General features: G+C 39.9%; 1 protein-coding gene across 1 annotated transcript; it reads right to left on the minus strand.

The window, feature by feature from the left end:
- Window positions 1-381: 381 nt before the first annotated feature.
- Window positions 382-23,854, minus strand: tmtopsb (teleost multiple tissue opsin b). Its single transcript, XM_018679309.2, has 4 exons — window positions 23,169-23,854; window positions 15,703-16,031; window positions 6,626-6,859; window positions 382-2,288 (listed from the first exon to the last, which is right to left on the minus strand). Exons 1-4 carry the CDS (start codon window positions 23,557-23,559, stop codon window positions 1,992-1,994), a joined length of 1,251 nt encoding a protein of 416 aa, XP_018534825.1. The 5' UTR covers window positions 23,560-23,854; the 3' UTR covers window positions 382-1,991.
- Between the last annotated feature and the right edge of the window lie 503 nt (window positions 23,855-24,357).

Raw genomic sequence — 24,357 nt, forward strand, 5'->3', positions numbered from 1 at the left:
CCTCTGCCCAGATGTGCACTGAGACTTATATTATTGACTTTTTTCCTCTGTGTTTGTGGGTGTTTGCAGCCATTGGCTTATTATTCATTCATGGCAGTGAGATGTAATATTCCACTCAGACGCTCCAAATGCTGTTTGTTTCTCACTGAGACGTAGGCTGTAATTTAGAATGTTAATCTGCTTCCCTCCCTGTAAATAATGCTGCTGTTAATAATTCATGGATTAATCAACGTGAATATGACTAAGAGGAACGAGAATGAGAGAATGTGACACTGAGCTCTTTTCTGAATGAAGACACATACACATACACACACACAGATACACACTTTAGGTGAAGTAAATAGAAAAATAATGAGGCATCCAAATCTGCTTGTGACACAATTTCATTTATGTTACATAAGCAAAAGAAAATACATTAGAGAGACAACACAAAACCACTTTTCCACTAAAAAAAGAGAAACATCAGCTACAGAAACATCTAGACAACAGGGAAACCTCTTTATGTGTTCCTCATGAAATGGTGAAATATCCCTTTAATGGCTTTGATAATAGTCCTGGCATTGATGACAGAGGGCCTATATGCAGCAAAGTGTAAATAAAGACATAATAAAAACCCTCATTTCTAAATAGCATAAAATTGTTCAATAAATCTTTAACACTCTGTATCAAATCCTCAAATATCAGGCATGGAAACAGGGTCAGGAAAAAATAAATGCTTCTTCAGCTGAATTATTGTTGAAAAGAAAGAAATCACCAAACAGTTCATGAAATCCTCACCAAAGAATACTGTGCTTCTCCAAAATGATTTCTCAGATTAAGAAATAACATCGCTTAGTTTTGTAACAAAGATAATTCATCAATACATGAAAAAAAGCCTGACCTATTTATGTGACTTTTCAATTTTTTTGTAATTGTCTTACTGGGGCAGAGCGAATGCAATTTCACGTCTTCCTCTCCATCTGGTACATCTGAATCAGTAAAGTGCAATCGTGCTTATTTCTGTGTCCATTGCTAACATGCTAATACCAGCCTATTAAATAAGATAATTCTTGGCTTGTAGCTAACACACACTCACCCTCCCTGTAAGACTCTACACACGGCACATTCATTAACAAATCTTCCAAAAATATACACATCTGAATCCACACAAATAAAGGGTTTTATTCCAAAAAACACTTAATTTCCAAAAGCTACATTAAAACATGTCTTCTTCAAACATGATTTTGTCCTCTTAAACATTTGTTTTATAAGCAGAGCTCACCCAGCATGAGTAATCACTTCAGCGCTTGCCCACAGTGTGACTTACTCTCAAGCATTTTTGTAAAAGCAAAAATGCATTAATTTTTCTAAAACAGGGGATGTCTCGTTTCGTAATCACTCTCTCCATGTTGTCTCTGCGTGGGCAGTATTCTGATCATAAAACTCTGACCTTTTTTCCCCAAAATAAAGTAAAATGAATCGTCCTGGTGTATGGATGGAAGAAACAGGCACCACTTTCACTGTAGCAAGAGGAAACTACACAAACTAATGTGAGTTTGTTAAACTTTAATCTCAGATGCATCCCTCAAGGCCCTCTGTGCAGAACTTTAGGCAGAGGTAAGTGAGCTTTAATGCAACCTCTGTGCTCTCGTGCATGATGGATGTGATTACAGCGAGTACATTCTACTGATAGAGAACTGTAATCTTAACATGAACCATTAAAGTATGTTTAGCCCTATTCTTCATATCATTCCCCCTTATTTGTATACAGTGCCTATGGTGAGCAGGATGAGACTGGCATTGTGTGTATCCCTGTTTGCAGACTGCACAGAGCAATGATCCCTGTTTAGGGATTAAAAGGTCCCAGCTTGTATTTAAGACTCCCACTGAGCTCACTTTGCACCTGCTCTTTTTTACTATTAAGAGGATTTGTATCTTAATTGGAGACCTGTGCCCCTGCTTGTCACTCTCTCTCTAAACGTTCAGCCCATGTTGCTGTTGTTTCTTTGCTCTTATTCCCTGTAGTGAGCCACCAGAATCAGTTTAGGTTTGGGGCTGTTGGTGGCAGGGGAGTGGGGAGCGGCAGAATCTGGATTGGACAGAGGTGGAGTCATGTGACTGGCTCCCTGGGAGGACCCATGTATGGAGTTGGGCGTGGGCAGGGCTGTGGAGGGGGCTGGATCGGACACGTGGTGTTCCTTCTCCTGGCGGATGGTGCGGAGTGTCTTGGTCGCCCGTGAAAACGTCTTTAAGGTGGAGCCTCGCTCGGGGACAGAGCAGCTGAGGAATGCTCTGAAACACCTGTAGAACTACACACACACACACACACACACACACACACACACACACACACACACACACACACACATTATTTCTTAAGCCTGCAAATAAGTCCCAGTCAAATAAATAACTGATAAAAGGCAGGTGGTTCCCCTCATACATGACCAACTTAGCATGATCATGATCCAATACTACTGTAGTGGTTGTCAAACTGCCTTTGTCACTTTGTCACACTTGTCTACAACTACTGTCACCACTTTTGTTACACTTTTTACCTCCTAGTAATACATGCTGACCTCCCATGGACTGGCTCTGTGCGCCCCCTGGGTAGCGGTGGTGCAATAAAAATAGTGAGCGCAGCGGTATTGGAAGTCAATGTAGTAGTAGTGGAAGTAACAGTGCATGTAATAGTACATAGAATAAGTGGTACACCCAGCAGTAGACCTAGTAGTAGTAGTAGTAACAGTATAGACCAGGTGGAGGCAGCAGTAGAACAGTAATAGTAGTAATAGCAATTGTAACATTTTGATTATTATAACAATTATTATAATGTGTAAGAGTAGGACACATGCAGTTGTAGCGGCAGAAAAAGTTAGAAAGACAAAAACAGAATCATTTAGATGCATTTTCAGCCATGCAGGTCTTCTGCTCCTCCATGTTGGAGTCCAGCAGGCAGCGTGCTCCCCTGGATAAACGTAGTGTACTTAGTATACTCTCCAGATCCACACGTATACTCAAAGTCTACTACATTTCCCCAGGGCGCCGCAGATCAAACAGGCATGCTGCATTAAACATGACACCTTGGTACATCTTATTACATCATCATCATCATCATCATCATCATCATCATAGTGAGTACTTTCCTCCAGCATGTTTCTGTGCTTTGAAAAAAGTGACATCCAGTGACTGATATGACAAATGAGAGCAGTTTGTGTTGCTTTTTAACAGAGATACTTAAGCAGCTGGCTGACAATTCATCATATATGAGCCAATTAATTTCTGTTACCCCGAGGACATTGTGCAGCTTTCAAAATTAGCTCTCCGTTTTTAAATCTTCCAGTGTCTCAAATCCTTGTGTATTAATCTACTGTAGAGTTGTGCTTGGGGAGAGAAAAGCTGTTGGTTTAAAATGCAAAACCCCAGAGGAAATGAAAAGGAGAGATGTGTGAAATGGGGGTGGGGAAGTGTGAAGGAGAAAGGGATGTCTGAGGTGAACGGAGAAAAAAACAGAGCAGCAGGACAAGATGACGTTGTGAGGGATTATAGCTCAGATCAGGCACAGATTGGATCTTAAAACTAAAAAGTGACCAAATCCTCACCTGCTGCTGCAAATCTGTGTCTTTACTGAGATTTAAGATATTATATAACATTTTACAACAAAACAACAAAAACAATGACTTTTCTTGTTTACATTGGAAGAATCTGACCAGTTCGACATCTATTACATTGTGCTGAAAAGCACTAATGATTGTAAAGGTGTGATTATTCAGGTCCAGGGCGTGAATCTGTGCAGCGCTTTAAGTCTTCAACTCGCCTCAACACACTGCTGCCATAGGTATGGGCTGGGAGGAACTGAAGACTGAAAGCGCCACACAGCGTGGCCTCCAGAGTGTTTATCTGTGGGCCCTGAAAGTTCAGTTAGCAGCTTAATCATCACTCACACATGCCCTGGAAAAACTTCACTCCTGGTACTACCAGACAGAGCGCTGTCGTAACAAGTCAGTCATCAAAGAGAGTTAAATGTCTCACAAGCTCAAAAGTGACAGACAGACAGTCCAATGGAAAAATAACCTGAGAAACAGACTGAGGTGGAAGCAGATAAAAAGAGACAGAGACAGATAAAAGAGTGTGTGAATGTTTGAGAGAAGAAGGAAAGGTCACCGGCACAGTGTGTCGTTCCCTGATAGTAACATCACATGTTAATCAAAATCAAAGCTACGTTACCTTTTGGAAATGAAAAAGAACTTTCTTCCTCCTCCTCCTGCCTGTCACCTTCCTTTTTCCCACCTGTCTTTCTTTGTCTTTCTTTAGTCTGTTTTTTTATTCTTTTATTCTTTAGAACCCACGTTGTTTCCTTTCTTTCTTTTTCTGTTTGCTCTTTCACTTTACTTTTCTCCTTTCATTCCTTTCCTCCTGCCATCTTTCCTTCCTTCCTCACTCTGCCCTCTTTACCTGCTTCCTTTTATTCTTTCACTCTTGATATCCCCTCCTTTATTTCGAAGTTGCTCCTTCTCTTTTTCTTTCTGTATCTTCTCCCCAATCACAACCTTTTAATCTTTCATAAACTGGGTGAAATCTGAAACATGTTCTCATATCAGGCTGAATCCCATCCAAACTGTCCTGCCATGACATGATAAACACAAACCAAACACTATGGGATGTATTGATAGTTGAATGAAAAAAATAAAATAGATAAATTGATTTACAAAAGAGAGATACAGTGTTACACAACAGACAGAAAAGGATATGAAGGATTACTGTAGTTGTGGCTGTGTTTTACCAGGTGCAACTGCCTTAGTTTGAACAGCCAGTTAGGTCAGACAACAGCAGTTCAAACAGTGATGTAAAATGATGTGCTTCAGTGGGTTTAGCTGATATTAGCTCACATTGCTTTTATTCTCTATGTCCTATTCTCCCTAAAGAATCATACCTCACAGTATGATTTCCCCATGCCTAGCAAGAACTTTTGGTACATCAACAATAATAATATCTCTTACATTCTTATGGCACGAGGATGGTGATACATGTCATTGTCTAACATGCATCTGTCTTCACAAGCAAGAATAAGAGCTAATAAAACTTCACTTTCTTTCAGATGTCAACTAACATCATCTTCACAGGTAAAAGAAGGTAAAAAAAAGGTAAAAAACAACGGTAAAAAAGTGGAACTGTAGAAGTGGAAAGGAAAAAAAAGTTCCTGCATGACAAATATACAAAGCAGTTACACATAAGCTGTTTACAGTTATTACACTAATCTACTAATGACGGTAATGATTTATTGATGATTAAATGGTGCACAAAGCACACTGAAGGTTGCTCTGCTGTCAATCAAGAAGGCCAGTATCGGCGAGATTACTTCCTCTTTCTTTTTCATTAGTGTGTGTCCTTGAGTGACAGTGATGTGTATCACAACCTAACGGGGGGCGGGGGGCGGGTTTGTTATGCGTTGACACCACGATAATAATCTCACACCTCTGTCTTTTATCTGTACGCTTGTGTATGTGTGTGTCTTTGTGTTTGTAGCAGGATGCAGGAGTGTGTGTTCTGTCTGAGGGTGTAAATGAGGAGTGAGCAGATGGAGAGTGGAGGCCTGCTTGTATCTACATTAACCTCCCCTGGGTGTGAATCTCATATAACTTCAATTACAGGCCTGGGTGTCTGATTCTTTTCCTAAATAAGAGAGAGCAGATAATTAGACTGATCTATTGTAAGACACAGAGCAGCTGACTCCAATGTACAGTTCACCTCAGTTTAGTTTAGTTTAGGATGTCAATTTACCCTTAAAGTTAACACTTTAATTCCCCTTATTTAACACATTATTATTTTAACACATTTCAAATAACAACATAGTTGTAAGCAGACAAAATTTGAAGTGCTTATTGAGGTTCAGTTATTTTTTTGCTTGGTGTGAAATGACACAAGATTAAACAGCATAAAATGACAAAAATCTTAAAATGCATATACATGAACCTAGAGAGAAACACTAGAGTTCCAGTTGATGCATTAATAAACACTTATATCCTCTTATAACTTGAAAATAACCATTTTTGAAATGCTTACATTAGGCATGTCGATGATTAATTGATTATTCTATCACTGTGGTTTAGTGTAGTACCAGCTGCCACTGTAGTGTTTTAGTTATGAGTTGCAGTGGCGGCCATGTTGATGAACACTGCAGCATAAAGTTGTGAAAATTCTGTGGACGTCCTCGTTAGCTAGCTATCTCAGGCTCATGTTGACTCGACACTGGATGGGATAAAGTTTGGCATCACTGATAAAGTTGGAGAGACACTATTTGTGCATCTGTGAGCAGCTGTACTAATGTTAGCTAAAGTAAACCAACACATCTCCCAACTGTCCACAGGAACTGGACCAGACACAATATAGCTTGGTCTGGTTAATGTCTGTCCTGTACAAGATCAACAGACATATAAGAGACTATGCTGGATTTAAATTTACATACATAGAGGCTGCTCTGCAGATTGTCATCTCTCTCACCCAGGCTGTGTTACAATGAGGAAACAAGCGGGAGACATATGAACACACGAAGCAGAAAGGCAAAGAAAGGAAGAAACAGACAATAAGACAAGTCATGGAGAACGATGTCGTAGAGACATAGAGAACACAGTGACAGAGAACACTTCACCTGTTTGTTCATGAATATATAGATGAAAGGGTTGATGACGGTGGAGAACTTGGCCAGCAGTGATGGCGTGATGCTTGCCTCTGGAGTTAAAAGGTCAGGGGGCCCAAAGGTCGCGAGCAGAGCCGCAGCCCCGTACGGCAGCCAGCAGACCAGGTAGCACACCACCATGGTGATGACCATCACCAGCACCCGCTGCTCTCTGCGACGAGTTACCACTGAACTCACACTGCGGACCTGAGAGAGAGTGAGAGAGAGAAACTTTTTTGGTGCATTGCCATGATTTGAAAATTCAGCACATCAGAAGACAACCCTACTTTGTCTCTGTGTTCTGCATCTGGGGCCAGTTTACTGTATATACAATACTCGAGCAAACTATTCCCCAGCTAACGCACTCACCAAACCAATAATATGGGCTCTATTGTCCTAGCTTGCATGCAGAAAAGACAGTCCTTCAGCATCATACACTGGAGTACAGCTGCAACAAGCAGTCAATTAATCAATAAGCCAATTGACAGAAAACTAATTACTTTTTTATTTTTATTTTTTGTCATTTGATTGTATACTGAATATCTTTAGGTTTAGGACTCTCATAGTGTTTTGCCATAGCAACCTGACAGATCAGACAACACCATAGCTGAGTGTTGAGGCCAGTGATGAGTTACCTCAGGACACAGCTGATAGATTTTGGCTCTGGACAATACCAGACTGTAAGCGAGCCAATGAGAAAACTCCAAACTTTTCCAAATAAAGTTAAGACTCTGCCCATTCTGGCCCAGACACCATCACCCTATATCAACTCCACCTTCATCTGCACATTTACCTGGGTGGTTAGCCATATTTCAGGCTGTCCTCAATCAGTAAGTGGGGAATAGAAGTGGACCTTAAATCCCTGTGACAGTGAGCCTGCACCGGTGCTGACATATGGTAGAATCAGACTAACATATATCAGCCTAAAAATGGCTTGATCTAACAAATGTGGTGCAACCAGAATAAAAATGACCTTCCAGTGTCGTGTATCATAGAGGATGACCCATTGATTAGTGTTTTTAGAAAAATGCAGCAAATCATAATATTACAACTATCCTTTCCAAGGTGAGTCTGTGTTTACTATATATATATAGTCCAGCAAAACCTGGATTATGAAACAGTCTGCTGTAGTACTCGACTCAATCACAACCAAGCACCTGAATGATCCGGAGTGAGTCTATTGATTAGATTAGACCAATAACTGAATTAATCAAAATTTTCATTGCCAAGCTCTGCAAAGGCTGATTTGACATTTAAACCCACACAATCAGACAGTCCTCTGCCAACATAAATATTGCATTCAGAAACTCCTAGATATTCATAAATATGGTAATATCATTTTAAAGTCAAACATAAATAGATGTGACATGATGGAACCAGAGAGAAGCAGAATGAGAAAGGTTCAGGCTGTGATTATGGGCAATGTAGTTTTGTTTAAATTAATCATTTGGACTCTGGCATTGGGAGTGAACTCCAAGCCAGGAGTTACAAGAGGAGACATACCCAGCGCCACTGATGCCAACTCTCCTCTAGTGAAAGTAGCTACTGGCTCTTTAAACATTCAACAAATATCATATACAGTTTTATTTACATATGACTTCTCATTTTTCATGCAAAAGTTATGTATCTGTGTGTGTTTTCCTTGTGGACTGAAAAATAAAACTTTTAGCTTTTGAGATCAAGACAAAATGTTGCCAGAAATGTCTGCGAATGCAAATATTCACACTTACATAACCCTGCTGTCTGTGGATTTGGATTGTTTTCTTAAAAGCTACTGGTTGAATTTAGAATTTTATAATGGTGTTGCACATTTTAACTCTTTTGTTACATTTTATTTTCCATTCAAAAGACCTGAAATGTGGGATTGACAATCCATTGTAGAATTAGTTGGCTTTACATGTTGGCTAGAGTCGTGCTTTTGTATCATTGCAACTGTGAGCAAGAAAGATGCCATATCTACGAACTGATGTTGTTTGCTGCATCATATCAATCTTTAGTTGGAAAATCTAAAGCCAAATGAACAAACATTAGTACTGGAAAATAATCATTAAAAAAATCTGAAACTTTCATACAACAAACATGACACAAAAGGTAATTTGCGGCATTAAACAGGCCACACAAGTCTCAGAGAGCTAACGACAACTTTATTACTACAAGACAATACTGCAATGTAAGTAACAAAAAAGGTAACTAAATTGTTTACTGTAATGGATTACCTGCCTGAAGAAAGTTTCAGGTGTCTGCAAGTTGATTTTCACACCACAGTGAAATGAAAAAGCTACCTAGAAATCAGTTCAATAAATTATACAGAATGTTAGGCAGTATTGGTGGAGATAAAACCTGCACTGTTGTGGTTTAATTTTGTATTCACGAAGAAATACACTGACTGCGATAAAAGTGAAAGTGTTACAAAAAACACTTGAGGTGAGGAGGAGCTGCTGTCTTTTCAGTAAGGTCTTAATATTTGAGCTGCCACCTTTTGAACAATGAGTAACAGAACTAAATCATGCAGTCCATGTTACTGTGAGCAAACTGCACCCTCTCAATCCTGGTGACAGCTGCTGTGTCAGCAGGATGTGGAGGGTGTTGAGGATGTTTTAAGAATACTTCAGAGCTCTACCACCCACAGCCTGGAGTCATTCTTACTGTCAAAGAACAGAGGGTGTGGCAAAAACTATAATATGTTACGACATGTGACAATGTCAAGTCAATAATGGACCAGACACTGTCACATGATCAAGGACGTGCTCCATCATCTTGCTGTTTGCCCTAGGTGATATGATGGGATGGTGTATAAAAAGCACACAGAGGACACTTTGCATGTCATGTCTATGCATTTTAAGGTTTCAGTTTACCTGTCACTGTTAACTCTCTTTTGGAGGAGAGGAGTGGGGTAATCATCTGATGTAATATGAAAAATTACTGAAAAGGTAATCAAAAAAAAAAAAACTACATTCAATTAGTAATGTTCTGGGAAATATGTTTATTTGCTTTTTTGATGAGAGTCAGATCAAAAGATTGAAACCACTCTAATGACTATATGATAAATATGAGGCAAGACAAAGCGGGTGATTAGCTTAGCTTAGCACAAAGACATTTTTATACACTCAGGTTTTCTACAGATTAAATAAACAAGATATAATGTTTTAATTACTGAGCTTTAAAAGAGCTGGTTCACAGGTTTTGTTCCCTTTTGACAGAGCCAGCTTAGCTGTTTCCTCCTTCCTCTGGTCTTTATGCTAAGCTAAACCAGCCACCGCTGCCTCTAGCTTCATATTCAACATACACACATAAGAGTGGTATAAATACTACATAGTGAAAACTTTTGTGTATTTGCCCAGTTGTACCAAGAGCAAATATCTATGTGCAGATGTCTGTAACAAAACAAATTAAAAAAGCAGTCTATGCATCAGACCTGAATAGGTGGAAAGTCTATGGCCTGATTTTCCATCATGCTGATGGGAAGGCCAGAGGAGACAAAAGTTAGTGCTATTCTGTGCAGAAGCAAAAGCTGAACGTGCACCCTGAATCTCAAAGTTGCACTTTAGCACAGGGAGAAGACTGAGGCCCCAGAGCTGCACAGAAGCCCCGATACATGACATGAATTGTGGATATTTACTGTAAGAGCTGCTGTTGTTGAGGTGTGCTCAGGAACTCGAAAGTTTTTTGTTTTCTCAATATCCATATAAACTGCAAATCTTGGCAAAGAATGCCCTCCAAAATCTTAACTTTCTTTTCAAGAATGTCACTTAACATTTTTATGTACAAGAGAATCTGTAAGATGAAGCAGTTTCTTTTTTACAGAAACATGTGGCTTGGCTACATTTTCCTACCTGAGAGAGGACAGGAGAGGAAAAAAACCTGTGGTTGCTGAAATCAGCAGTACACCAAGACTGGTGTAAACCACAGGGACCGACACAAATAGGAGTGGGGTAATGTGTCAGTTCCAAAGGCAGCAAGATTGTGATAAAAGTAAAACTTCACAGTTATTAGCTCCACCGATAAAAAGAGCCAAAAATGTCCGATGTGTCCCGATAAGACCACTCTAAGCTTGGTTGAACTGACCAAACAGCGACTGTCCAATTAAAGCCAAAGTCTGAACAGTTTTGGTTGTTTCATATAAAATATTTCTTTACTTCTTTCTTTCTATTCTTTTTCAGTCTCTTTGTTCTTCTCACTGGTTTGGAGAGTAAAAAATATAAGGTTGCATATTTTTAGCAACAAAATGTACTTTCACTGTTAAAATAAACATACTGATTTTACGCAGTGGCTCGTAAGTAGTTGATTACGGAGGATTTTAATTATTCCATACCTCATTTATATACTGTTGGGCAATTTAATCTATAATGATGCATCATACAGTATTTTATGAACTGATTACAACTAACTGACCCTGTTAAATTAATGTAGTGGGGTAAAAAAAAAAAAAAAGTACAATATGTCTGAACTATTGTGAAGTAGAAGTATAAAGTAGAGTATTTAACTAAATGTATGTATGTTAATATACTTTGATAAGTGTACTCCAGGGACTTCTTTCACCAAACATGGGCTATTACAAGATGCGATGCAGATGTAATCTGACTTGCAAATGAGAGCCATTAGTGTACTATCTGTTATATATAAAAAACAAGTTGCTCAAACATAGAGACACAGAAACACAGAAATATGCAGATGCATGCACAACTGTGTAATAGTACATGATAATGTACATTATGACTAAAATGTTGTAAACAAAGAGCCGTACATTTTTTAGAATAACAATAGAATGATTATGAATACCACATAAAAATAAATAAGGCCCGCACAGAGGAAATGCTTCCCTCTCTCCCTCACTTCCTTTCTCTTGTGCAGTGTCTTGGGTTTCACCACACAGCACACGCGAGGCTTATATTCTACATGCAAACCCAAACACACACACACACACACACACACACACACACACACACACACGCACGCACACACAACCCTGCACATACATTATACAGTATGCAGAAAAATTAACACTCTGTCTGATGACCATCATGATCACCCTGAGCATTTTATCTTGTCTTTCTCCACACAAAGTTGTATTTTGTTGCAGCTAATTAACAAATTTGCCAGAGATCTTCACATCTACGATGTTATCTACGATTCTTGTTTCCAGATGCTGTCAACATCTTTGTTTTAATGAGCTGAATCTCTTATCAGTTTGGTAATTTGGATGATATTTTAATAGCCAATTGGAATGCCAACAGCTATTAATTCTGTGTATTGTTGTGTTACACACAGCTTCAAGCAAACTGAAGCACTTGCAATTGCAAAACTAATACATGAGACAGTCATCTGTCTTCCTTCAGGGCTTGCTGACAACTCTGCAAAAAAATTGAGCTTTATCAAGATAGAATACCACAAACACATTTCTCAACCTTCCCTCAGTGTCATTATGTGACACCAAAGCTGCATACTGCTTTAATTTATTTTGCTGAGCAGTTCATTTGATGTGGTCAAAACAATGAGCTCAAAGATGTGGAAATTCTCTGTAGTACTGAGGAAAGTTGCTCAGTCGGGTATGAGCTATGAGCCACGGCAACATTACATGTAAACATTGGATTCTTTGATAATATATTGATTAAAGTAACCTAGAAGATTGAGTGATTGGGTCAAAAAGATTAAAAATCTAAAACAGATATCCCATATAGAGGAAAGGACGAGTCCTGGAATCCCTGTAACCTGTAGCATAATCTACTGTAAAAAACTAAACATATCGCATATCAGACTAAAACCAATGCAATCTTTTAAGAAAATACTTATAGTCAGGTCAGTGTGGTAGAGGACATCTTGAGTTTTCCTTTCCATTAAATCCACAAATAAATGCATACAAATGAACCTTAACCTTGAATAAGTTTGTCAAAGCAAGGTTCGTGTAACTCTGCAAAATGCTTAAACACAGAGGGATGCAAGTGTCTGGCTGCAACTCTGATCAACTAGAAAACCACGACCATAATCCTCCCATAGCCTTCTTCTCTCTTAACTACCCCTCTCTATGTTTATTTCTCAAGGATCCATCAGCAGACTCTACCTCCCACTCATCTTAATCTGACAGTGACAGGAAAAAGCTGAGACTTCTCACTACGTCTGCCTCTGATTTTCTCCATTTCTCAGTTTAATTAATTTAGAAGGCGTCATCAGCAAAACAAGTGAGTGTGAAGTGTCACTTTCTCTCTATCCCAGCTCCTCCACTCTTTCCCTCTATCTTACAGAACTTAATGATGACTTCCAGCACCAGCAGATGTGAATTCATCTGGCACTCTGAAAACTGCACCAAATGAGGAAATGCAGCCATCTTATCAGTGTAAAGGTCAAATTCAGGCTGCAATGGTGAGGAGTGTCCCTCTCTTACTGTGTTATTAATTTGAGGTGTCTGGCATGGTCACTGAGAGGATAATCATCTTATGTAAACAGAGTTTGAGAGACTGGAGGAAATAGCAGTTCTGCTCTGAGAAAACAATTCATTACCGCTGGTTAACCTGCTGTGGAAATGTCTTTCTGCGTCACATGAATATTTTTAGGGCTCCTTCTCTTGCTTTTTTGGTTTTTTTTACCCATTTCCCTTGAAATGATTTGATCGGGATTCTTATTTTGGACTTTGTTCCATCTGGCTGTCACAAGAAATCTCAAACAAACTTATAATGGTGCTAGAAAACAGTGACTTGGGTGACTTTCCACCTGTAGTCAGGATTTATGAAGATAAGAAATGATCCTCTAGAGAACTGGAGAGAGTTTGTCAAACAGTACCAAGAGTCTATGTAGTCATGTTAGCAGTTCCAAGAGGCCTTTTCTTAATACATCCTCAGCACACGGGGTGGTTTAAGCTAAAGGCTAAAGTCTGCGTGCTAACATATTGACACGACAATGCTAACTAATGCTGATGTTAAGCAGTAATGAGGTTTACCACATTCCCACCAAAACTCAAGGGGTCACCAAAGTGATTTCAATTCATTCTGAGGATGACATGGATATCTGCATCAGATCTCATTTCAATCCATCCAATGCTTTCCACTAAAAACAATATGGCCAAGTAAGTAGGATTCACCCTTTGGAAACTATGAATGAACGAGAACGTTAGCATTGCTGCTAGAATGGCTAAAAATTATTCATGTTTTCAGAGGTAGAGCTGATGTGGGCTATGGTTATACAAGAAATTATTAATTATTATTATAATTATAAGAAATTATTATTATTTAATCATTATACAAACATAATGTATATTATTTTATTAGTAAAATTGTAGCAACGAGCAGTTTTGCAACCATCTTTTATACTTCCTTCTAGTGAGCACTTTTTGGAATATTCAGTAAATTGTAAGTAAATCTTACACTTTCTATTCAATTCAGTTTTATAGTGTCATACAACTGTGTCATGCAACAACAGCAACAGCAACACGTTCACTATGCTTGCTGGCATGGCAGAAACCCACAGAGCCATGGCACATGAACCAGCAAATGGTGTGGCAAATTAAATTCTTGTGCAAACAGCATCAACACATCACCACCCAGGGCTCACAGAAAGGAAGGGAGCTCATGGCCACGAACAAACACATTTAACCATCTCACTCAAAGTTAAAGCAAGACGATGCACATCCGAACAGTGAGACAAGCCTAATGCTTAGATGCACATTGTATGCATGCTGCTGCCAAATGGATTAATATAAAAGAAGTAATGTATCCTAAGAATAATGCGCACACACACACACACACACACACACACACACATGGATACACAGCCAAGATTTTGGAAATACTGTTTCCAAAAAATCAGCAGCCCAACCCACCAATCTTATCTTTTCACTTTTCCTTATTCATTTAATTTCCCAACAGGATGGTCTAAATGCTGATTCAAACCCTTCATTACAATATTTAACAGTCAAAGTTAGAGATCAAAGATATTGGATTTCATACAAAAACATTTTTGTGTTCTTATCCTAAATATTTCCTTCTTTTTTCTCAGAAGTTTGTTTGAACCAGTGTTTCAAGCCAGATTCACCAACAGAGACAGCTCTTAGCAACTGTTAAGCATAGAGCACCTTTAAAGAACATCTCCAGCTGCTCAAATGTGAAGATTTCTTGCTTTTGTAATCAGCATTTGACATTTTGTTGACCAATCAATCACTTTATTGAGAAAATAATTGGCAGGTTAATACTTAGATTTTCATTAGTTGCAGCCTTGGTGTGAATTCTCCTTTTTCTACTAGCTATATTTTAAATCTGGCTGCCATGAATCCTAATTCAAATTCATTTTGTAGCATTGTTTGCTGTTTGCTGATGTACTTCATTTGCATAGTTTTACTTTCTGTTCAGTTTTGTGTACTTGCCCTGTTTCTTAATGTCTCTCACTCACAGTGGTAAACAGGCAACCACTTCATTTATGAGTCAGGCAAGGGAAGAAATGAAGAGATCACACCTGAACCAAAACATTAATCAAGTCATGTCTTAGCCTCTCTGGTGCCTACTATTCCTGAATCAAGGTGTAAATTATGTTCTTGCACAGAGGAAATGGTTTCAGACACTTCCAAAAAATCCCACCATCGCTATCTGGCCTAAGAGTCCTCAGCAGTCAGCAACAGCATGAAGCAAAAGACAAGTGAATAAATTGGTGTTGGCAGCTTTAATAGAATATGTTGTTGAGATGTCAAACCTGACTGGAAACTGTTGTGATCAGCTGATACATGGCTTCATTTCTCAGCTTTCAAGCTCAAGTCTTTGAAATGTATGAACTCATATTCTTTCCTCTCGACAGCTCTGCAGCCTCAGATTGACCATAAAGACTGCCTGGCGGTGTTCGATACGGTCATGGATTAGATTAGGGGCCGCACTGCTGGCATGCATTTGAATCACTTACAAACACACTCTTTCTCATATCTTATCTCAGATCTACCTTGAAGTGCTTTTACTGGCCCATATCTAGACAGCTGGAAGTTGACTCAATACAAAACGCCCTGCTTTATGATTTACAACTCTAAGGCTAATTTTCTCACTGTCTCTCAAACAACATTTACATTTGCAGAATCAGACCTGTCTGATGGCGTGCAGAAGCTTGCCGTAGGAGTAGAGGATGACGCCGAATGGCAGGACCAGGCAGAAGGTAAACAGGCAGATGATGTAGGAGATATTGTTTGGCGTCTGGGTCTTCCAGTCAACCGAGCAGGTGGTGCCGGGACCCTCGGGTCCATACTTGCTCCAGCCCAGCAGTGGGGGAACAGTCCAGGCCACAGAGTAGAGCCAGGAGAAGCAGATCCCTCCCAGTGCCGGGCGGTAGTCCCTGCCGTCGGCCATAGTGGGCGACATCATGGTGCAGTAGCGCTCATACGACAGAACGGCCAGGGATATCAGAGAGACGATGCCTGAAGTAGGGGAAGCACAGAACAAGTTGTCAGTGGGTGCGTAACTAAATATTGTGGCTATACACATGGAGGAGCTAGAAAATGATGACGCTTGTGATCCGACAGTTACGTTACTGTTTGCAACACAGTTTAAGGCTTACAAAGCCTTTATTCTAGTTTCGAAAACTCATGTTCATGAAGTATTGGTTTGATTTCGGTTTTTAATCTGGGCTTGGTTTACTGTTCTTTAGATGGAAAATACACAGTAGATTTTCTGTGTGGAGTTTGCATGTTCCCCCTGTGCCTGTGTGGGTTCTCTCTGGGTACTCTGCCTTCCTCCCACCATCCAAAGACATGCACGTTAGGTTAACTGGTGGCTCTTAATTGCCTGTATGTGTGAATGTGAGTGTGAATGCTTGTTTGTCTACATGTACTGGCCCTGCGATGGACTGGCGATCCGTACAGGGTGTACCCCGCCTCTCACCCAGTGACAGCTGGGATAGGCTCCAGCACCCCCACGACCCTTAATGGGTAAGCGGTATAGATAATGAATGAATGAATACATAGTAGATGTGTTTGGTTTTTTTTCTGGACAATTTTTATTTGTTTGCATCTTTATTTGGTTTAATGAATAAAATAAAGGTTTCACAGATCTGAAAGTGAGTGGAGCACCATGGAGCAGCTTTTTTCAGAACTCGAGCATCTGTGTTCTGTTTCACTCCAAGATGAGGAGCAAGCAGCATCTGAAGCCAATTTCCTGTTTATTTTGATTACTGGAGCAGTTTTTCAGCCTGCATCTTTTGGACACAAACACTCAGTGGACAGCAGAGAAGTTCACTGATGTTTGCTGTGCTAACAAACTGCAACTATGAGCGACAGGTCGACAGTCTGATTTCAACAGGAACATATTATTTCCCCGCAGACCTCTTCTCTCTGCTTCTGTCTGTATATTTGTAAACTCAAAATTGACATCAATTTTCACTCAAGTTTTAATGTTTAATGTTCATCTCAGACAGATGTGTCCTTGCCTACAATATGCAGCAAGTGAACTCTGCTTCTTTTTGTCTTTGTAAATATACAAATAAACTTGCCTCGCCTTGTCTTGATTAACTGATTGTTTGGTCTGTAAAACACCAGAAAACAATTTTTTAAAATTTCCAATCACAGTTTCTTCTTTCCTCAGGTGATGTAACAAATTGTCTGACAAACAGTCCAAAACCCAAAGAGAATCAATTCACTACAATGTAAGATAAGGAAAAATAGCAATTTCTCACAACAGAGAGGCATTAAGTACAATTAACATTGTAGCTGTAATTATTTTGAAACTGAAAAGTGTTTTTGCACATTTTTATGAAACAATTTTCTAGAATTTTCTACTTCTTCTAGTTTCTATTTTCAGTCACACTGTCAAACCATGAGCTCTGTAATGTGACTCAACTGAAATCATGAGCTAACTGTATCATTAAATCATCAGCTGTCTGGTGAATTATCATCATTCATTCACCTCATTTGCATTAAAGCAGAAGCTGTCTTCTTCTACATGTTAATTGCTAATTGATGAACATGTCCTATTGGAGTACACGGTTGCTGAAGTCTTCAAATCAGGGCTAATCAGCACATAGGAGCTAAAATGCTGGTCCAGGGGCACTCTACCTCCATTACACTGAGTCTAACCGGGATACAGAGACTTTGATTACAGACAATCACAGCAGCTCTGTGCATAATGACAGCCTCTGTGGAGTGTTTGGTTTGGACAGCAGGCTGAGGGTCGTGGGTGCACAATGTGTTGACAGCAACAGTGAAGAGTGAGAGTCTTGAGGATAATGGATATTATTTTGTGTGTGTTAGTGTGTGTGTGTGTGTGTGTGTGTGTGTGTGTGTGTGTGTGTGCTTGTAGGTGGATGAATGTTCATTTCTGATGCATCTGGTTAGATACAGCACATGCACTCTCTCGTGGGTCAAACAGATGATTAACATGCTGTATTGAAATAATTAAAGATAATATGATATGACAAGGGATGTCCACATGCAGATAATATAATTACAGTATCCCAAATTATTGTGGTCAAATAAGTTGCGGTTGGCTGGCAAGTCACAGGTGCAGGCTAAAGAAGTGCTGTCCAAAGCCCCAAAGAGTTTCTAGATGATTACAAGTTTGGAGGAAGAATCTTTTTTCCTCAACTGTAAATTACCTCTACATGCCTCTAAAAACTAGTTAAATCAAACTATCTAAGAGGGGAACATCACACTTGTGTTAGACTGCTTTCAGCTGGTAGAGATAAGTGACCTGTGATGAGGGGGTTATAGCCAAGTAAGTGGAGACTGCTTGGTCCAGTAAGGAAAGAGCATTATATAAATCATTACAGTACATGCAGGTGCAAAGCTATTTGAAACCAGCACCAATGGCAGATCAGAGTGGATATGCGGCCAAAAACCAAAACAATGAGCTAAAAGAGGTTCAAAGGTTTCATAGAGCTGAGGACAACTGCAGCTTTGGATGCAGGTTCATCACAACAAAAAACATCTTTCACACTATACATAGTCATGATTGGCAGCGTGATCAGAAATATAAGTATTTGGTGGTATTACAACAACAGAACAATCATTCTTTTCATCTGTCAGTCTAATCAACTGTCTAATCTTAGGTTGTTTATTTTAAATTAACTGTTGATGCTCAAAGGCACTCTATGAATCACTTGCAGGATTTTTATGGAGGCATTACAAAGACAGTTTTGAAATTATTAAATAATGATGTAATCATGGGTAAACAACTCTGAAAAATAATACCTACTCCTACCTACTCTAGTGGATTCTTTTAATATGAATCGTCTGCTACCTCAGCAACAAAGCAACTTCTCTTACCATACATTTGCAGTAATGATTGCGCAGTCTCTACTCTGAGCCTGGTGGGGATTCAGAGAGCAAATCAGTCCCTAACATTGGCTTTGATTCAAACATGGCCCACTTTGATTCCGCAGCATGCATTTTAATGGGTTTTTCACCTGAGGCCTGATTCTTCTTCACCCAACCTCTGGAGTGGTGTGGAATAGATTTATGGTAAAATGAATGACCCAATGTCCCAGGCCTGAGTCAGCACAGGAGCTAATCATCTTTCATTGTTTCTTGCTTTCCAGTTCTTTCTCTCCCTCTCTTTTCATCTCATCTCAGTCTTTAACTTTGTCCCTTCTCTCTCTTTCTGTCTTTCTCAATCTGTGTTACCCATAACTCTCTATTTCACCTATGTCTCCCTCTTTGTTTCCCATATCCTCTCTGTCTTATTTTAGATCCATATTATCCAAAAACACTTGTACCGAATCAGACCATTTTTCAACTGCTGACCACTCAGCACAACTTCCAATACACTATAAGCGTGTTTACATGCATTTTGTAAGTAATCCTGTTATTGATGGCTTTCTGGAATAATCTGATTTCTCCAATGTCACATAAAAAAATTAATCTGGTTTCTGTAATTGGTTTAGGGGATTAATAAAATCTGATTTCTGCAGTTAGATTTCCTCTGGAGAAAGATTATTTCTAAACATAAGTGTTCTAATTAACTTTTTACGTGTGCAAGATGAAAACTTCAGACAAGGAACAACAAAGAGATGGGATAAAAGAAAAATAGGCCTGAAGGTAACTATCATTTTCATTATCTGCTAATTATTTTTATGGTTAACTGATTAATTTCAGTACATAAAAAGTCACAATAGTGAAAAAATGCCCTTTGCAACAGTTTTCCAAATGCTGCACCTGTTGCCCTGTGCAGTGTTATGACTGTAAATTGTGTAACAGTGGATAAAAGAGAGAGAGAGAGAGAGAGAGACAGTAAGACCTATAGAGAAACGAGAGAGTAGGAAACAAAGGGAGAAATAAAGTGCCCTCTGACTTTATGAACAAGATCTTGTTCCAGTGAGAGTGACTCAATGAGGCTACATTTTACATTACAAGCTTCCTAACAGTCCCCGACTTGCACGGTACAGTAGCTCTGATGTTGTCTGGGTAATTGCAGCTGGGCAGACAACGTCTCATTAGTGAATTAACAAACGGAGCAGAATCCAGCTCAGCTAATTTCAGTTTTTACATAGATAAGTCTGGACTGAAGTAGTGCCCTTCAACACAGTTGCAATCACTTTCAAGAAAACTCTTTGTTTTTGTTATCGCTACAAAGCAACGTCAGCAACGGCTGTTTTCTTAACAAGAGCCTCAGCCATTATTGTGTTTACAGAACAAGAGGTTAGAATATGCCCTCTGAGCATCCTCTCATACTGAACTGAGGGCAGACTGGACAATACAGTGACTCACTACAGAAAAGTGGTATTACGAAACAGCGGTAATGGTATTACCTGACTGGCCTGGGCTAGCTCGTTAGCATGCTAACTTCAGAAGTGATAGAAAAAGATGCAAGACAGGAGTCAATATTGGTGTTGCTTACTGGTAAGTAAACAGCTGTTTACACACTAAGGTTGGCTATGTAGTAATAGCAAAAACCTACATACAGCATATTTAAATCCAGAGTTATAAGTAGGTAGTCTTTGGCTTTGAATCGATGGCATATTTTGAGCTAATGAACAGTCACTGAATAAGAGAAATTTTACCTTGTGCACTCACATATCAACAAAGGGACACAGGGGAATCACTCACATGCAGAAACAATTGCTCAGAATTTCCCAGCTATTGCACAAATTAAATGCACTTCACACAAAGATACTGTAACTAAATATGCATTATAAAGAGGCAGTGCAATTCAAGCTAAATCTCCTCCTCGGGCTACAATTCTTTCCACTTAAAACACAATCTGGTTTGAACTCTGCAGAGTTCAAACTCTTTCTTGTAAGGATCAAACCTAACAATGTTTTCTCTTCTACAAAGTAACTCCCTACACTCAAGTAGGTTTTAAATAAACTATTATTTCTATCATGCCTTACCTCAACAAGTACACCAGTTATTATTTGTTATTTTCAAACTGGGCTTCACGTCTTGTTTCTCCACCATCTGATCAATCCTCACCAAACTGTCATCAATCACTCACTACTCACATCTTTGATGCTAGATCATCTCCCATCTGTTCATCTCCCCACTCCAGTAGTAGTACAGAGCCAATGTCCACATCAATCCAGAACTGAATCTCTAAAGCCCAGTGAGCCTTTCATCTTGTCACGTACAATTTTGATGCTATTTGTTGGTGCTTGTTTATTCTGCGGTTGCTCCTGAACATGTACCACTTAGAAAGTGTGCAAAATTCACCATGCAAGTTCTCAGGTCAGGGATAAACTGCAGATTAGATATAAATTGTGCATGTTTCGTTACAGAGTGAAGGTCGATCTGTTGAAAGATGTGTTTGAAGCTTTCAAGATTGTATTGGAAAGCTGTTGGCCCTGTTATTACTATAGTGGAGTTATTGAGGAGTTAAGTCATAATCCTTCAGTTTGATGAAGAAAAGATGAGAAAACAGGGTCCAGATTGAAAATGGTGTGAACAGAAAGGAGATTTAAAAGCAACAATACTTTACTTTGCCTTACTGCAAGTCATGACTCCTTAGAGAAAACAATAATTTTAAGAGCAACAACACCTTGCTACAAGTCACGATTCCAGAGATACATTTGCAGATTTAAGAGCAACAACACCTTAGTGCACCTCACTACAAGTCTAGTCTCCCAAGAGAAAACAACTGATTTAAAGGCAACACATTACTGTTAGCCTAGACTTTACAGAGAAAACAACTTATCTAAGAACAACACCACCATCTCACAAGTCCAGACTCAAGTCCAAACACCTTATTCGAGAACAACAACAATAACACATTCCTGCACCTTACTACAAGTCCAGACTCCAAAGAAAAAAAACTCTGTCTTTGAGGGTAACAGCACCTCACAGCACAGTGAAAGTAACAGAGACAGATGATGATGTGCTGAGTAAAGGAAAACTGATATCTGTACTTAACAGACTGAGTAATCACTTACAACTGCTCACAATCATAGAATCCCTAAAGTGCAAAGTGCAAAAATGTTGAAAGTCATTAAGACCATGAAAAGTCAAGTCAAGTCAATTTTATTTATATAGCGCCAGTTCACAACAGAAGTTATCTCATGGCACTGTCCATATAGAGCAGGTCTAGACTGTACTCTTTATCTTATAATATTTACAGAGAGAGACCCAACAGATCCCACCATGAAAACACTGACAAGCACAGCAAGATCATTCCCAATAAACATCTCTCTCCTCTTGTCTGCTTCACTCCAATGTCTAGAAAATTCTGAGCAGAGCCGTGACATTAATCAATCCTGGGCTGTGATTAGAGTGATTGTCCTGAAACTGAAAGGTCAAAGGTTTGATCCCAGCAGCTAAAACAGTCATGTGCACACAAACTGGAACACCAGACACAACCTCCAAGGATCAAGATAAGAGCCTGACAAGAGCAGATTTATTATGTAATACGATCAGAAATGCTTTTTCCATGTTTTATGATTATTTTAGTGTTCATCTCTGCATCTCTTCCCTCAAAATGTATTGTTACATCTGGGGACTAAATCTGAATTATGACACTTTACCAGATAATACTATTTATGTCCCTGGAAGGAAATTCAGTTTGCAAGCGTGGCACAGCTGAGCACAATCAGCAGCGAGCAGCACACTGCACCTTCACAACTTAATAGGATTTTAATTGAAATTAACTGCAGAATTAAATGGGTTTACAGGATTTTAATCACGTTACGTTCTGAGTGAGTTTTGCCCGTTGCCGCAGGCAGGGAATCCATATTCTCTTCTGGCAAGCTGCCACAAAAATAAGCCCTGATTTTTGTCAATGTTCATGATTAAATCCCTACTTAAAGATGAAGAACTGGGCTGTGACTTTTGGTGTTCAATTGTTTAAGAGCGTCAACTTAAAATAAGAACATAATTTTCACACTTTCAGCGACATAAAGAGTTAATATGTTGAAAAAATAACGTGTCCAGTAATTACTCTCAGGCACCATCTAACTGCCATTAGAAATAAGTGAAAAAAAATCAATATCTAATTTCTGTTTTTCTTGTTAGAGGTGGACAGACACAGACACAGACAAGATTTAAAGATTTCATTTTAGATTAAATGACCTGAGGCTGAGTTGGTCATTGAGTCTGCGGTGACACATGCCAGAGAGAATGAAAACACCTGCTTACCCAAACATGCGTTTACGAACCCGTACCAGACGCAACCAGCGCGTCCGATCAGCCACCGCCCCTGGGTGCTGGCCGCGAAGCTGAACGGGGTACCCAGCACGCTGACGAGCAGGTCGCTCGCTGAGATGCTCACCAGCAGAAGGTTCATGGGCGTGCGCAAAACCCGGTACCGGCAGAACAGCGTGAGCACCAGGAAGTTACTGAGGAAACCGAAGGTGCCGATGAAGCCGAGGCACACCGCCACCACCAGGTGCCCCGTCGGGCTCAGGGACAGAGGAGGGAGAGCGCCGGACACCTCTCCGTACGCGTCTGTCACCGCAGTCGCCGCCGAGTCGCCGACTCCTCCCCCGGAACAGTGCGCACAGCTTAGGCTCACGTTGGAAACGATCATACCTTCGGGCTGGTCCAAACTTCGAGGCTCAACCCGAAGTTTTCACCGCGGGACAGAACCCTCCGGTTTCGTGGTTTATAATTCGCTCAACCCATCTGGAGAAGCGGCTGCACACGGGGGAGTACTCTGCTGCACCGTGCGCGCACGTGGCAGCTTTTATTGAAGAGAGAATAAATTTGTAAACGCTACGCTATCCTGCACAATAACTAGTTGGCGACTGAGTGAAGATTAAGAAAGCAGATGCCAGTGTCACGTTAGATCCGCCCCTTTTCGCCGTGCGCTCCGGGTCCGGAGAGGTGCGACTCCTTTTCTTACGCGACCACCGGTTTAGCGCTAAATGCGCCTGAGCTTTTATCACCCACAGCGCCTTTCACCACGCTGAGGGACAGAAACCCCCTAGATGAGGCGCCGGGGTGGAACATGCACAGTCTCAAATCAGACCCGCGCCGTCAGTGGAAGCATTGCATAACTATATATTCTTTCGGGGATGAAACAGGCAGAAAATTAAGAGAAACAGATTTAAAAGCTGTGTGACAGGTGCATGCACAGAGCGAGACTTGACTCAAGAGTCTGTGAAAACCTTCATGATCGATCTAAACCACTGCTGTACCACTGTACATGCATTTAATTAAAAGAAATCACCGATTGCTCATGTCAGGAGTGGAACAGAGAATCCATGAGCTGCCTGACAAGAAATCAGTATTTTATAGCCCGAGGACTTTCTTCTGAGCTCATATGAAGTACTCTGTCTAGGCGAATCATTAATTCAAATAGACAGATACACAGGCTGTGTATTAG

Source organism: Lates calcarifer, linkage group LG24, assembly GCF_001640805.2.
Source record: "Lates calcarifer isolate ASB-BC8 linkage group LG24, TLL_Latcal_v3, whole genome shotgun sequence".
Lineage (NCBI taxonomy): Eukaryota > Metazoa > Chordata > Actinopteri > Centropomidae > Lates > Lates calcarifer.